Raw genomic sequence first — 15,251 nt, 5'->3', positions numbered from 1 at the left:
ATTGGTAACTGGTCTTTAGAGGTGGGCAACTAGTGCTTGGAGCACAGTGATTACGTCAGGTGGGGTTAGCTGCTAGAATATGTATAAGACCGTGTATGTCTTTTTTTCCCTAAAAATGGCATCAGGGAAATGTTTGCAGTGCTAAAATCACCATTTTCCAAGCTTTCAGAAACAAATAGAGGTTAATAACAAAAATGTATAATTTATACCACCTTTTTGATATTTTTCTAAGAGGGAGCCCATATTTCTTAATTGTCGTGCTACCAACCTACTTCCAGTTTGTGTATTTGTACACCTCTGAATTGGGATTACCCATGCTATAATGTGATTCAGAAGGCATTTTGAAAAAAGACTTCTTTATTGCATACTGGCATATATTTGGAAGCCACAAATACAGAGAAATCCAGTTGGTAATAACAAATGTTCCACTATTTTGTGTTCCTACATGTCTTCCAATAAAAACAGTACCTCACTTGTATGGCTTGGCAAACCCAGTCATTTCTGAAACATAGACAGCAGGGCTGTCTGGGGTTTTGTGACTTGTGTGGCTCCCACCAGATTTTCTTACCCAGAAGCCTTTGCAAACCTCAAACTTTGGCTAAAAACACACATTTTCCTCATATTTCTGGGAAGGAAAGTCCTGGCATATGTGGAGAGCCACAAATATTTACCCAATGTTTCCCCACGTCTTATGATAAAAATTGTAACTCATATCTGTGGGTGGACCTAGTGCCAGTGACAGAAAAGGACCCAAAACACAACATGGACAGACCACATTGTCCTTTCGAAACCAACCCTTTTTTACAATTTGAGTAGCAGTGGATTTTGGGACCTCACTTAGCAAGCACCTAGGGAAACCTACAAATCCCCCACATTTGTGAACACTAGATGCCCAGGGGAGTCTAGGTTGGGGTGACATGTGTAGATCTTACCAGGTTTCCCTACCCAGAAGCCCTCTGTCGTACTTTAGAATTTGGGACCGCGTAGGAGGCAGGGCCCTACCCCTGTCTATCCCGGTATTAGTGAACCGCGAATGGTTAATGCGGTATGTACAAGTGCTTTGTGTAACGTTTTAGCTATGAATGCACTGTGTATACGTTATTATACATCACTACGTGGGTTCCATCTTAGAGCGGTGGCCATCTTATGGTTGCCCTCACATAGGCTACATAGCATGAAGCAAATACGAGCCTTTTAGAGCACATGTGCTTTCCTTTGACTTCTCTGTGACCTGGGCAGCTTGGCTCCGCTGCCCCAGGTCAGTCCGGTCTCACGAGTTCCCCGTCCTCTGGCCACCTGTGATTAGCATCAGGGCTTGACACACCATAAAGCCTTTACATTAAACACGAGCCTCCAGCTAATCTCTTTCGCACCTGACTGTTCCTGCTTTATGGCTTGTTTTCCAAACAGGAGATGCTCATGTTTATTGGGGCCTATCGATATCTGATGTGGGATCTGAGCCTTGCTGGGTAAATAATTGCGGGCTGGCTTAACTGGAATGTGGGATGGTCGTCATGACTCTGCCTTTTCGTTTGTAATGTATACATGTAATGGCCATATCGTAAACCAAGGAATGTGTGCCTGAAGCAGAATATTTTGTATTTAAGGAGAAGCCCGTTTCTGTGATTTTCAGCAGTCTCCTGAGAACATACACGCTGTTGTACTTCTAGGATACCTGTAATTGGTCTGCAGCCTATAAACTGATCTTTGACTTCACCCAGAAGACTCTGTGTTTCTGTAGGTCTGAAACAGGAAGAACCCTGAAGTCATAGGGTGTGTTCCCCTGCACCGCTGGGCTTAAAATACCCAGTACTTCACCTTGCAAACCTCAAATTTTGGTTAATAACACACCATTTCTTCACATTGCTGTAAGAGAAAATTCTAGACTCTTCAGGGAACCATAAATGTTCTACCACCCAGCATTCTTCCATGTCTCCCAAAACAAATGGAACTTCACTTGTGTGGGTGACCCTAGTGTCCGTGACAGGAAACGCCCAATGCGCAATATGATCAAATCAAATATGTCATTTCAAAACTGACCCATTTTTGCAAATTGAGTAGCTGTAGATTTGGGGCCTTAATTCAGCAGGCATGTAGGGAATCCTACCAAACCAACACATTTCTGACAGCTAGACACTCAGGGGAGTCTAGGGAGTAGTGACTTCTGTGGCTCTCATCATGTTTTCCTACCCAGAAGTAGTTTGCAAACCTCCAACGTTGGCTAAACAAACACATTTTTCTCACATGTCATGAGGGAATGTTCTGGATTCAAATTTACTATTACTAGGCATTCCCCCACAGCTCCAGAAAAAAATGGTGCTTAACTTGTGTGGGTCAGAGATCCTCAGATTGAGGGCTTTAGGGTTTAAATCTATCCATTAGTTTTGTTTCTTATTTAGCTTGAGTAGCAAAATACTCAGGATGTACCAAAGTTTGAAAAAGGAAGCATAGTTTCTGTATGAGAACTCATACCATAAAATCATTTAGCAAACATGTTATCCCATATGATCAACACTCCTTTTGGGAGTTGCTGGACGTTGGATTTGCTAAAGGGTCGCTGATCATTTTAAACCATTCTCATTTACAGAAAGGTTGACTGAGGTGCCACTGCCAATGGAAGGAATGTGAAAACCTCTAAGTTTTTCCTCTAAAACGTTTATGATTTTTTTTAACAAAACACGTTTTTAAAACTTGGCAATGGTTGACGAGTTTTAAAGAAAAAAATATCTTGCAAAATTGGAAATTTGGGGGATAAACTGTCAGCAAACTACCTCTATAATTATGTTGAGGAAAGTGTCAGGAAAAAATAATTCTTCCTTAAAATGTTTTCTCGCATTTGAGGTTGTCAATCAAGGGTCCTAAACGAGCCATCCAGTTAATGATGACAACCTAGGTCTCAAACCCTCAGCTGGCATCATCAAACAAAGCAGCATCCCAGAATATCTATCTTTGGTTATTGTTGCACATGTAGTACTAGACACATGGATTGCCCCTTTAAATGTTACTTAGCTTTACAGAAATCTGCAACTTTTGTGTAATTAATGGCTCATGGTAACGTTAAAATGTGATTCCGTAAAAACTACAACCTTTAGGAATATGTTTTACTATTGTTTACAGCACGAAGAAAAAAAGACAATTCCCACAGAACAAGAGTTAAGAGCAATTAGAAGCACTGTATTTTCTTTAGTTTCTCCTGCAACCTTTTTTTTCACAATTAAATGCACTTCAATAGGATAAGTTGCTAATTGGATTTCAGTTCATTTTGTAGGTCTCTGTAGCAATTTTGAGTGTTTGTGCCTGAAATGTTTTATGCTTTCTGGGATTTTCAATCTTATGCCAACTGCATAAAAGCTTGATAAAGTAAATAAATCTGGTCTGCAACGTTAACATAATTGTGTTCTTTCTCCATGTATGTAATTCCACCTGAGACTGCCTAATCCCTGCTTCTGAAGGTGAATCGGATCCCCTTTTTTGGAGAGTGTCATTTCTGTACCAATATGTGCACTATGGGACACAGCGAAGAAACTCACACTAAGGACATGTTGCGTGCTACTTTATAGTCACATGGGTAACCAGGGATAGAAATTGCCTCCAAGGCTGTCTGCACAATGGTGTATCTTAGTGCTTGCCAGAGAGCTTGCATGTTTGGGATACAGTCACTTGTCCCTTGCCTAGCTTACCTTTCACATTGTGATTGTTGAATAATCGTCAGAAAGGTCACTTACCTGCCATGGGTGGAAGGCTGAGATATTTGCACAAGTCTCTTGAGAAGACCCTCCAACTTTCAAGCAGTTCCTTAGATCATCCAACGCTACTGCGGTGGCATAAACAGCATTGTAGATGTTGGAAGTGATTCTAAAGTCCATGATACTGTTCATAGGAAGACTGCTCAGTTTTTCAGCTCCAGTGCATTTCTTGGTTTTGTTGTCCCTTGTCAGGGGGTTTTCCCAGTCCAGCCACTGACAACTAAAAGCTCCTTCCCAGAACATTCTCACAAAAGTATCCTGTGGAGATGTTGAAGGGTGGATGCTTGTGAAATATTCTTGAAAGCCCACCATCTCACCACTGTGGAATGCAAAACCAATGGTGCTGGATAGGATTTCAGAGTATTTCTCAAAAGGGACGATGAAAGAGGTTGACCAGCCTTCGCTGGCAATCCAGGTTTTCCCAGTTACATTCTGTCTCACCATCTCATCCAGAATACGCGGCAGGTAAGCGACAGAAGAAATTATGACAATGGCTGTAGCTGTTGAGCTTTTGATAACTTGAGCGATATGAAGGGCATTCTTGTCTGCTCGGCTTAGGAGAATGTTCTCGTTGAAGGCTAGACAAGCTCCAGCGTTGATAAGCTCTTGCTGTACTACTTGACTGCACTGCTGTCCATAATCATCATCGGAGGCCAGAATTCCTACCCACGTCCATCCAAAGTGTATCACTAATTGGGCCAGCCCAAGAGATTGGAAGTCATCACTGGGGACAGTACGGAAAAAGGACGGGAACAGGTTTCGGACTCCCAGGAGTGGACTTGTTGCAGCATAGCTTATCTTTTGTGAAATAAAAACATACACTTGTTATTCAAAAGGCAGTATTGCTTGAAATTTTATTTTCAAATGGTAAGCTACATTCTGTGTGGTCACAGTACTTTTCTCCAAATTTATTTTTGGATTCTTGTCATATTTTATGCTCAACGTATTGTTGTAAAAGCAAAAGGTAAACAATTGATGGACGGAGTGCAGAACAAATCAAAACATTCACCCCCAGTCAAGAGATCTGGATTAAATCCATCATTCTTTTGCTCACCATGCCACCCCAGTTTAGACCTGGCTTGGTTCCAGTCCAGGGAGGACCTGGCTTGGCAGTTCGGGCTGGACTGTTCCCTTGAGGCACAGGGTCAAGAATGATTTGCATATGGCTGTGTTCAAACTGGAATGGCATGGTGAGCAAAAAAACGATGGATTTAGGCCCAGATCTCTGTACTGGGGTGAATGTATGACATTGTTCTGCATTCTGTCCATCAACTGTTGTTTTTGCATTTGTCACCCCGAGTGGGACGGGTATGCTCAGACGCGAGTCCCGTGCTCTCCATGCCACTGGAATCAAGCTATCCTGGCAGAAGAGGGGTGAAACCCCGAAACCGGTCCTCGGATGCTTGGTTCCAGTCCAGGGAGGACCTGGCTTGGCAGTTCGGACTGGACTGTTCCCATGAGGCACAGGGTCATGACTGATTTGCATCTGGCTGGGTTCAAACTGGAATGGCATAGTGAGCAAAATAACGATGGATTTAGGCCCAGACCTCTGTACTGGGGTGAATGTATGACATTGTTCTGCATTCGGTCCATCAACTGTTTTTTTGCATTTGTCACCCCGAGTGGGACGGGTATGCTCAGACGTGAGTCCCGTGCTCTCCATGCCACTGGAATCAAGCTATCCTGGCTGAAGAGGGGTGAAACCCCGAAACCGGTCCTAGGATGCTTGGTTCCAGCCCAGGGAGGACCTGGCTTGGCAGTTCGGGCTGGACTGTTCCCATGAGGCACAGGGTCAAGACTGATTTGCATATGGCTGGGTTCAAACTGGAATGGCATGGTGAGCAAAAAAACGATGGATTTCGGCCCAGATCTCTGTACTGGGGTGAATGTATGACATTGTTCTACATTCTGTCTATCAACTGTTGTTTTTGCAACGTATTGTTGTAGGCTTCATACGTAAGTTACTTTAATTTAAATAGACTTGGGTAACACTATAATGAGATTTTAAAAAATGCAAAAGAATGTAAAACCTATCATTATCTGAATGATTACAAATTAAACAATCATATTCTTTTACATTACTGCTTGTATGGAGCAGCTGATGAAAGCTAAAGGTATCCATTGCCAAAACATAATGGAGACAATGGACAACCCAGTCTGGAGATTTTGGGAAAATCAGTCTAGAGAGATACACTATTATTAACTTGTATTCTGAGGGTGGCATCTGTGTGGTATCCAATGTAAATTAGATAAAGAAAAATGAAAATGAAATGGCAGTGGCAGTGGTTAAAGCTTGTCCACTAACCCCAAGTCAATGCAGTCAAGGGCCTTTTTGGCACCCAGAATGATGATCAAGAGAGAATTATTTGTCCTCTTTGCTGTTTCAAATTTATTGTCCTCCCTCATGGTGATATTAGAGGCGTAGCAGTCCCTAAAAGCTCAGATTGATCTGGGTAGTTAAAAATCAGTAATCAATTTGAGTGGGAGCATTTTGATGGTGGTATCATAGTTCATTATGAAAGTGTGATTGCTGCAGGTACAGGACACCAGTCCTTGACTTTTGTACTCATTAAGGTAACTATTTACTCAGACGCTGAGCTCATGACCCAATAAGTGGGCAAAAAATACTTTATCACCTTTATCACTGCAAGTGCCATATCATTCGAGAGCTGTTTGGCCATGTAGGTTTATCGCTGATAAACACTTTGACGGCTGAACTAACCCCCTCCTCTTTAGTCAACCACTCTGGGGTGTCTCTCTTGCCTTTGGACAGTTTTGGCAGGTGTATTCTAGCCAGACACCCCTGCTGCAGAGTCCGATTTTTCTCCTTTGCCCTAAACAGCCAATAAGACTGAGAAGTGGTTTAACATTCGCCAGCTCACTGAGCTGTTACTTTCCAGCAGAGCTTTAAAGACTTTGATCACTTTAGAAAGACTTCAAAAACAGAACAGATTTCATGATCCAAGAGACAGTCAAAATGTCAGGCCTTGGATTAAAAAATGTATCCAATATATACAGAATGTCTACATAGCCCTTCTCATAGTCAGTAGCACAAGGTGGCCGGCCTCTTGTGACCCTAAATAGTTTCAGTACTGAGATGGGTCTTGCCTCTTGATCTAAATGATTCTGTTCAGCCTGAGCTGCCCTTCTCTTTCTGGATGAGAATGACCTGGCCCATAATAACAACCTTTACTGTATCCCTAATGGATTCCCATGCTACATCCCCTGTGACATTATCTGACAATATTTGTTGTTGAAGCTCCGAGATACACTTACGGGGTGTGAGTCACTGCGCGATAACAAGTGCTTTTAACATTACAACATAACATAATAAAACAATGGTCCTGCTGACTCTCTTCCTATAAAAAGTTCTTGTGCAAAGAGGGAAGTTAAAATGTAGTGCCACAGTCAAAGGGAAGTTACAATGTAGTGCCAGAGTGAAAGAGAAGTTAAAATGTAGTACCACAGTCAAAGGGAAGTTAAAATGTAGTGCCAGAGTGAGAGAGAAGTTAAAATGTAGTGCCACAGTCAAACGGAAGTTAAAATGTAGTGCCAGAGTCAAAGGGAAGTTAAAATGTAGTGCCAGAGTCAAAGGGAAGTTAAAATGTAGTGCCAAAGTCAAAGGGAAGTTAAAATATAGTGCCAGAGTCAAAGGGAAGGTAACATGTAGTGCCAGAGTCAAAGGGAAGTTAAAATGTAGTGCCAGAGTCAAAGGGAAGGTAACATGTAGTGCCAGAGTCAAAGGGAAGTTAAAATGTAGTGCCAGAGTCAAAAGGAAGTTAAAATGTAGTGCCATAGTCAAAAGGAAGTTGGCTGTAATTCCCCAAGAGTGACAGACCTGGAAGGATTCAAAGCCGTAGCATACCGGAAGCAGATACTGTCACCTTTTAGACACAGTGCATAATTTTAAACTTCCTATCTTCATTAGTTTTTTCATTTTTATTTCTACAGGGTATTAGCATTGAGCTTTTATCACTTCACTGTCAAGGACGAATGATATACAATGTGTCCCATATAGCTTGCAATTGAATTTACATGACACAAACAGAATTCTTTCTATGGTGTAAAACCAAATGTGCTCCCTTCTACCCTCTGCTTTAGTGGGGGTTTATTGCAGTTTTCTCACGAAAGATTATAACTGTAGAGTAACCTCAAAGGTATGAGCTGGGACTGGTGCACTGAGAACTGCTTCAAAGAGTTGAAAGGTCTGCAGTCAAAAGTGGTAACATCTGCAATATACGTCACCCATTGGTCACAAGGCCGGGGCGAGCTTGACCATTGTTGACCCTTGAATATTTGGAAATTTATCAAGCAAAATTCAGATAACCTGCAATTATTCACATGTCAACTTGACTCTCGAATACCACCACACCCCTGCAGTAGAATTGAGGAGCTCTGCTCAATTTCAGGGCGATAGGAGTGCCTTGGGGGAGTGCAGTGATTCCCCATGCCCTGCCAGGGGTGGCAGGGACCCACAGGGAAGCTTACCATATTCATGTACTGTGGGGTGGACCAGCCATTGCATGGAAATGCGGACTAAAAAAAAGATTCACCTCGACTACTGTGGTGTAGCACGTGACTAATGGTTGAAAATTCCTTCACTATGCCAAAAATGTGCAGGATACTATGGACGTCAACGGCTATACGACAGCAGACTGTAGTCTGCTTGTCATGTCACCATTACTGTGTCTAGAGTAAACAGACTAACATCAGCTGGTATCCCTTGTTCAGGTATCTTAAAGACTTCATGGAAAGTGTCTCTGCCCTCTGTGTGCCTTATATTTCATACCTGACAGTCTCCTCTCAACTGCTATAGGGCATCAGACAAACAATGTCATTAGCCCCTGCTGCTCTTTCATTGAATCATTCCATCTTCCTGAATTGGTTTGATCCTGCCTGACTTACCTCTCAGTATCACCTTACCTGGGGGTACCTATATAGACCCAGGATGAGCGCAAGAACAATGGAGCGTGTGGATCCAGAGTCGCCTATGACGGTGGCTGGTGGTAAAGCTCTGTTACATCGGTAGTTGGGAGTGGACACCTCTTGTCCTGTAAGCATCTGCAGAGTCCCCTGGAGGGAGCGCTGAAACATTCTGCAGGAGTCGTAGATCTCAAATCCCAGGGTGATGTTGGGTAAGAGTGTTGGGTTGTTGTTAATTTCTTCAATTGCAAACACCATGGCCTGGACCCACTGGTAATTTTGCAGCGTAAACCTGGAATTTACAGAGGCAATTTACAAGTCAGACGTAGGCAATATGCAGAAATAATATGCTCTCTAAAAAACAAAAAACGTATTTTTTATATAAATTTTATGTAATTGCTTCTTAAGGTGACTGCTATTTATAAATTTGTGTTATGGTCTGATGTGTCTGAATATGTATTTAATCTTGCTTGTTTATACAGAAAACGTTTTATTCTGTACTTGTATGATTTTCTTTGAAAATCGAATAAAAGTTTATTGTCTTGACAAAAGTGTGTTATTTGCATTTTACTAAAGGTTAGTCAAGAGACATTACCAGGGAAAGGGGCATCTATTCCTAATTAACTGGGTTCGTTAATGGAGCACTACGTCCAAATATTAGTGAATAAATCAGCGATTATGGTTGTTATTTCCTGATCAGAGCTGTGTTTACTATGATTCCTCATGTTTCTGTAAAATGTATTTATCAAGCAGCATTTGGTAAACAGCATCAGAGCAAATATCTTCAAAACATGAAAGTACTTCTACAGTTTCACTTGAAAATCAGAGGTTAGAAATACCCAATCACAAGATAAGTTTAGTGTATGTTTTACTCAAGAGGAAGCGTATATAGTGTTGAGCACGGACCCCCAGACTGGACGTCCCCCAAATAATTCTTTACTTAATATTTCTGTAGCCAGATGTTCACAAGTCTGAAGGGAGTGAAGTTAAAATGCAACTGTTTTATAGAAATATTATAAAAGCTTACTATAGGTAACATTTTTCAAAAGGAAGGCAGCCCTTGTAAAGAAAATGTTGGGACCCCAAAGAGTACTTCTTTTTACCTGTGATGCTTAATAAGTGCTAATCTGTCCAACGACCAGACTTTCATCATACCCATGAGGAACGTGGGCAAGGCTGCGGTGCTGGGGAAGAGGCCCTGGGGAAGAGGACTCTGGATTCATTTCCCGCCTGCCTGATCAGCACTGAAAGGGACTGAGAAGTGTGACACCGTACTTGGAAGGCTCCGTTCACTGCGGCGCCGCGCCCCTGCCAGTGAACTCAGATAGTTTGCTAAACTTACTCAAACTTCTGGAAAGGTTCTCGAAGGGTGATCAAACCATCACTGCTGAGAGTGGTCCCTGGGGAGAAGGTGTGTGAGGTTAATGCCGACAAGAGCTCCCTCATCTCCTGGAGTGAGGACTCAGAGAGCTACTGCTCCTGTGTCTGCCGGAGTCAGCCAGACCTCACTCCATGCTGCTGTCCAGATCCCTGAGGAGTGCCATTGGGTGGGTTGAGTGTATGAGCAATGCCCACTAAGCGACCACTGATTCCACGCAGTACTGTGCCATCTGCACTTGTTAACCTGTAGCATCTCAGCCGAGGCCAAGGCTGTGACCTTATGAAGAAGTAAGACCAATGCTCCAAGGGAGAGTCCAAGCTGCGGCCCCGGACAAGCGAGGACTGGCCATCCACCTGGTGCCTTTCCTTCGGGACCTTCAAACTCTTGCTTGTTGTTTCCAAGTTCATGGGCCTTTTACTCCGCAGCCCCCGGTGTTGATTCCTGGAGTCCCAGGCCGAGCATGCCCTTTCTCTCACATCTAGGTTGTTTCTGCCTCCGTTCCATCTCAGTCCCCTGCTGGACGATTCTTTCTTCTACTCTGTGTGCAACCTTCTGAGTCCTTAGCATGTTTCCAATGTCCACACATTGCTCCATTCCTCACCACTTCAGTAGGACTCGCTTGGCCTAACGCCTGCACCATCTCTTGACCCTGGCTCTTGGAGGCTGTGCCTTCTTTCTTGGGCAGTGGACCCGACTTCTCGTATCACCCCTCGATTGCTTATGAATGGCTTCCCCACTGCTCCTGATGGGAAACTGTACATCCTACTTCAGAGGTGTCCCAAATTCAGGAATTCTCTTTCACTAGCGCTTGCCTACCCACACGTAGAGAGAACGTCCTATTTATTTGTCGCAAGCATGCTTTCTCCATTTAGTCTTTCCAAAATGATAATCATTTCATTGCAGCCCAACTAGTGCCTCTCTCTACAAGAACATTATCCCTGGCAGTGAGACTCTTAACCATCATCAGAGAGGAGCACCCTGCACGGATGACCCAGGGCGCTCTATTCTGTACAACCTTTCCTCAAGGGTCAGAGTGCTTATCACTACTGAGCCCAGGCTACTTTCACGAAGACAGCAAGTGGAGTCCTGTTTGCCCCCAACCCCTAGAAACCTGCAAGTCCCCCTGCAGCGAGCAGCTGTGACGTGGTCCTGCATGCTCCGCCAAGTAGCGAGTTAATGGTGGTGTGTAAAGTGATGTCTCTATCGGCAGACACACGCTATAGGATAGCTATAAACAGTTACTCTAGGAAAAACACATTTGTTGAAATAGGGCGCTCAGCCGGTGGGTTGCGGTGCAGAACTGGGCCCGTCCGCCCTATACCTAACTTAGCCCTGATTGCTATAATTATAGGGCAAAGGATACTCCCTTAAGGAGGTATTTTCACACCAACACATGAATCGGTAACTGCCAACAGTTTTACAAGTTTGCTGATAATAATCAAATTTTTTTTAACAAAATGCTAAATGCTACGCTGGTATGGCCATTGGCTACCCATTTTAAAAATATACAACTTACAACATGGCAGTAAATACTGGTGGAAACCTACAGTGACACCTCTCTTGCAAGAGGGTCCGACATTCATCAAGTACTTGCATTCTCCGAAACTCATTTTATGATTTCTCGCGAGAGGTGTTTGCTTACGTCTGGCACGTGGCCGGCACAGGCTTCACGCGGAAGGTGGCCTCTCCCTGCAGCGCTGAAGCGTAGACCCACATGATCCCTCCGATCAAGATGTCACCACTTTTCGAGAATCCGCCCATATTTTCCCTAGTGAGCTGGCACCCAGGCCGCGTGTCCTGGGCAAGAATCGCTGGCATCAAGCAACAGAAGAGCATGCGCGCGGCAGCCCCCTGGCGCGGGCGTGCTTTTGACGCCTTACTTCCAGTAGCTCGGACGCACGATTCCTTCATTGCACCTGCGACCACTGGTGGACGCACGAAGGACGTCAGAGGCGGGGGTCTTTATTTCCTGATGTGGCCCGTGTGTGACGTTACTCTGGAAACGAATGGAGAAGCAAAGCTGCGAATGCGCACATTGACAGGGATGCACAGCACCGAGTTTGAAAAATGTTCAAATCAACCATAATAACGCCCAGTTGTTCTATTGTATACGTTTCAGGGCGTCAGAGCACTCGGTTGAGACTGGCTAATGTCTCCGTACGTGTCTGTCTCATGCCTTTTATCGAAGTGAGAGCTCATGGGAGAGGGACATGAGAGGGTGCGGAGGTCGGATCTAATTGCGTTTTTTCCCTGCTGGATGGTAATTACTCCGGAAGCGAGAGACATTTAGCGCACACAGAACGCAGCAATTGACGCGTTTTTTTAAGCAAGAAGCTGCCTTGCAGAGATATAACTTGACCCTATTTTACTGGACCAGAAATACAGGGCAATACAATGTCGAGGCTTTGGTTGCACAAAAACACACAAATGTTGTTTGTAGAGAAAACGTGCATTTAAGCTTAGATTGACCGTAGCAAACGTAGGCCTGCATTTTAAAATCTCCACTGTCAGGGACATCTTAAGGATTTTGGGGGCCATGGGCCAAACATATTTTGGGGGCCCCTGTTCAGAACAGCTTTGAATTTATGATCTAATTTGAGCCCCTGTTTCCGCTTCCTCAGCTGTGTTAGCGATCCAGTTTGCATCATAGGCATTAGCCTATATATTTCCAATGCAAACAGACGCATGCAGCTAACAGCAGTAGGATTTAGTGTTTTCCTGCTACTAGGTTTTTAATACTTTTAAATTGTATATGTGTGGCTGAATTACTCTGTGCTTTTTAACAATTTCTCCTACCTATGCGCACTTGCACTTTACTTGATTCTGCTTGCCTACACCTCCTTAGCTGCTCCGATTCGCATCTTGCTTTTCCTCCAGTCCTGGTCCGCCGCGGCTGATACGTCGTTTGTGCGGAGGGCTGGGGCTACTATCGCGCTCCTCACTTCCGCCCACGCAGTTCCTACTTCCTCAGCTGCGTTAGCGATCCAGTTTGCTTCATACATTAGCCTATATATTCCCAATGCAAATGGATGGCCATGCTGCCCAGTTCCCCTCCGGTGAGTTTCTTCCACTATATTACAATAGGGAAAAACTGCTTATCCTTAGGTGGCTACCATTATGTCAGTGTACAGCGGCTGATCCGAGCTTGGAGGTAGACGTTCGATGCAATAAGTGCAACTCTTATCTCCTCTAGCCCAGGAAACACACACCCAAGACCATCCCATGCAACAGTAAGTGTAAAACCAATAAGAAAACAGAGGACTTAAAGGCCACACTTTTAAATTGTCGCTCTATGCAAATGCATGAATCACACATTTATGACCTACTTTTAGACAAACAGTCTGATCTTTTATTTCGCACTGAGACCTGGCTGTCTGAAGCCTCCAACCCTACTATCACCTCGGGTTATTAAAACCTTAGGAGGGACCGACCGAGTGGGAAGGGGTCTGTGTCGCCATAATTTACAATCAAAAACTAGACTGCTCTCCCATCCCGATGGAAAACATCCAGGGCGCAGAGTCCTTAGGCTTCCACTGTACCTTATCCCCCCATCATAGCATAGCTGGTTTTCTGATTTACAGACCTCCCGGTGCATTTGAAAATGTTATTACTACGTTTAATACAGCCACCACCTCCCTGGCCTTAAAATACAACAACTGCCTTATTCTGGGAGATTTCAATATACAAATGGACAATGGAAAAGACCCTCAAACAATTTCCTTGTTGGAGATGCTGCAGGCCAGCAACATGTTTCCATCTATTTCTTCGGCCACCCATGAGAAGGGCCATACCCTAGACCAAATCTTTCACAACTTTGACATATCAGTAAGCCTACCTCTTCCCATTACCTGGTCTGACCACCTGCTATTAAAATTCGTCATTCCCAACTCTGCAACAGCCCCTCGGACTAACTCGGGGATGAGGGTCTCTAATTACAGGACATTCCATAAAATATCCATCGCAATGTTAGCAGACGCCCTCGGTCATTCCTCGCCAGAGTTGTCTGGCTGCCCCGACTCGGACGCCCTCTCAATAGATTCATGGCTCCGAACCAACATTGGTGCAGCAGTACCAGTTGTTTCCCGCTTCTCAAAGAGGTTGGCCCCACCAACTCCATGGTTTAACGGTTCCCTCAGATCTAGCAAATAAATTGTAGAAAAATTTAAAGGAAATGGCGTAAATCCTATCTACTTGAGGACAGGAAGGTGTATAAAGACACCTTAAAAGCTCATTACATTCTCGTGAAGGCAGCCAAGAAAAACTTCTTTCAAACCAAGATTGAAAATGCCCAAAATAAGAGTAAGGAAATCTTTAGCATAGTTAAATCCTTTACCCCCTGAAAGCCGGCACAAAGGAAGGGCCATGATCGCAAGAATGGTCGAAGCAAATAGCTCAACTCTTCCACAAAAAGATCTCCGTGATCCAGCAAGCATTCACTAACATCTCAGAGGAAGAACTGACCTTCTACCTTAGTTCTAATAGCAAATTTCACCTCTTGGATCCTCCATATTTACTAACTTTCCCTGAGTTTCAGCTTGAAGAGTCACTGACCCTTCTCCAAAGCATTAAGTCTGGCTCTCCTACCGACCCATGTCTAGCGAATATCCTGAACCTATTAGCTCCCACAATAACCCCCACGGTAAACCAGCTCTGGAATGTTTCCCTCTCCTCAGGCAACATGCCGAAATTATGGAAGGATGCTAAGATTCGTCCTCTGATAAAAAAGGCTAACGCCAATCCGACGGACCCTGCCAACTACAGGCCAATCTCCCTTCTTCTAGCCCTATCCAAAGTATTAGAGAAGCATGTAAACAAGGCCCTCCAAAAACGCATTGAAGATGGGGAGCTCCTTCATGAGTCCCAATCCGGTTTTAGGGCTAACTACAGTACGGAGTCCGCTCTGCTGGAAGTGACTGAATTTTTCAAGGGTAAGCTGGACCAGGGAGGCATGGCTGTTTTGATACTGCTCGATCTGTCGGCGGCCTTCGATACGGTCCCACATGAGTGGCTCCTGGGGAGACTTGCTAACATCGGCCGGGGGGGGAGGGGCACCTTAACATGGATGTCATCCTTCTTGGCAAATAGATCTCAGGACATCTGGCTCCCCCCTTTCTCATCCCCAGTTCCGGCCATGAATGTAGGTGTCCCTCAGGGCTCCATTCTCAGTCCTACCCTTTTTAATATATATCTATCCCCCCTTG

General features: G+C 44.2%; 1 protein-coding gene across 1 annotated transcript in view; it reads right to left on the bottom strand.

Moving 5' to 3' along the window:
* LOC146782756 (vomeronasal type-2 receptor 26-like) overlaps nt 1–8,930 on the bottom strand; it is a 186,697-nt gene extending 177,767 nt beyond the window's left edge. The window contains exon 1 of the mRNA XM_085637231.1: nt 8,670–8,930. Coding sequence (XP_085493357.1) covers nt 8,670–8,927 — 258 coding nt within the window. The 5' untranslated portion in view covers nt 8,928–8,930. The remainder of the gene's footprint in view (nt 1–8,669) is intronic.
* Nucleotides 8,931–15,251: the final 6,321 nt, after the last annotated feature.

This window comes from Triturus cristatus, chromosome 12 (genome assembly GCF_964204655.1).
Source record: "Triturus cristatus chromosome 12, aTriCri1.1, whole genome shotgun sequence".
Lineage (NCBI taxonomy): Eukaryota > Metazoa > Chordata > Amphibia > Caudata > Salamandridae > Triturus > Triturus cristatus.
Note: the sequence above shows the minus strand (reverse complement) of the source record. Positions and strands in the feature narration are given on the sequence as shown.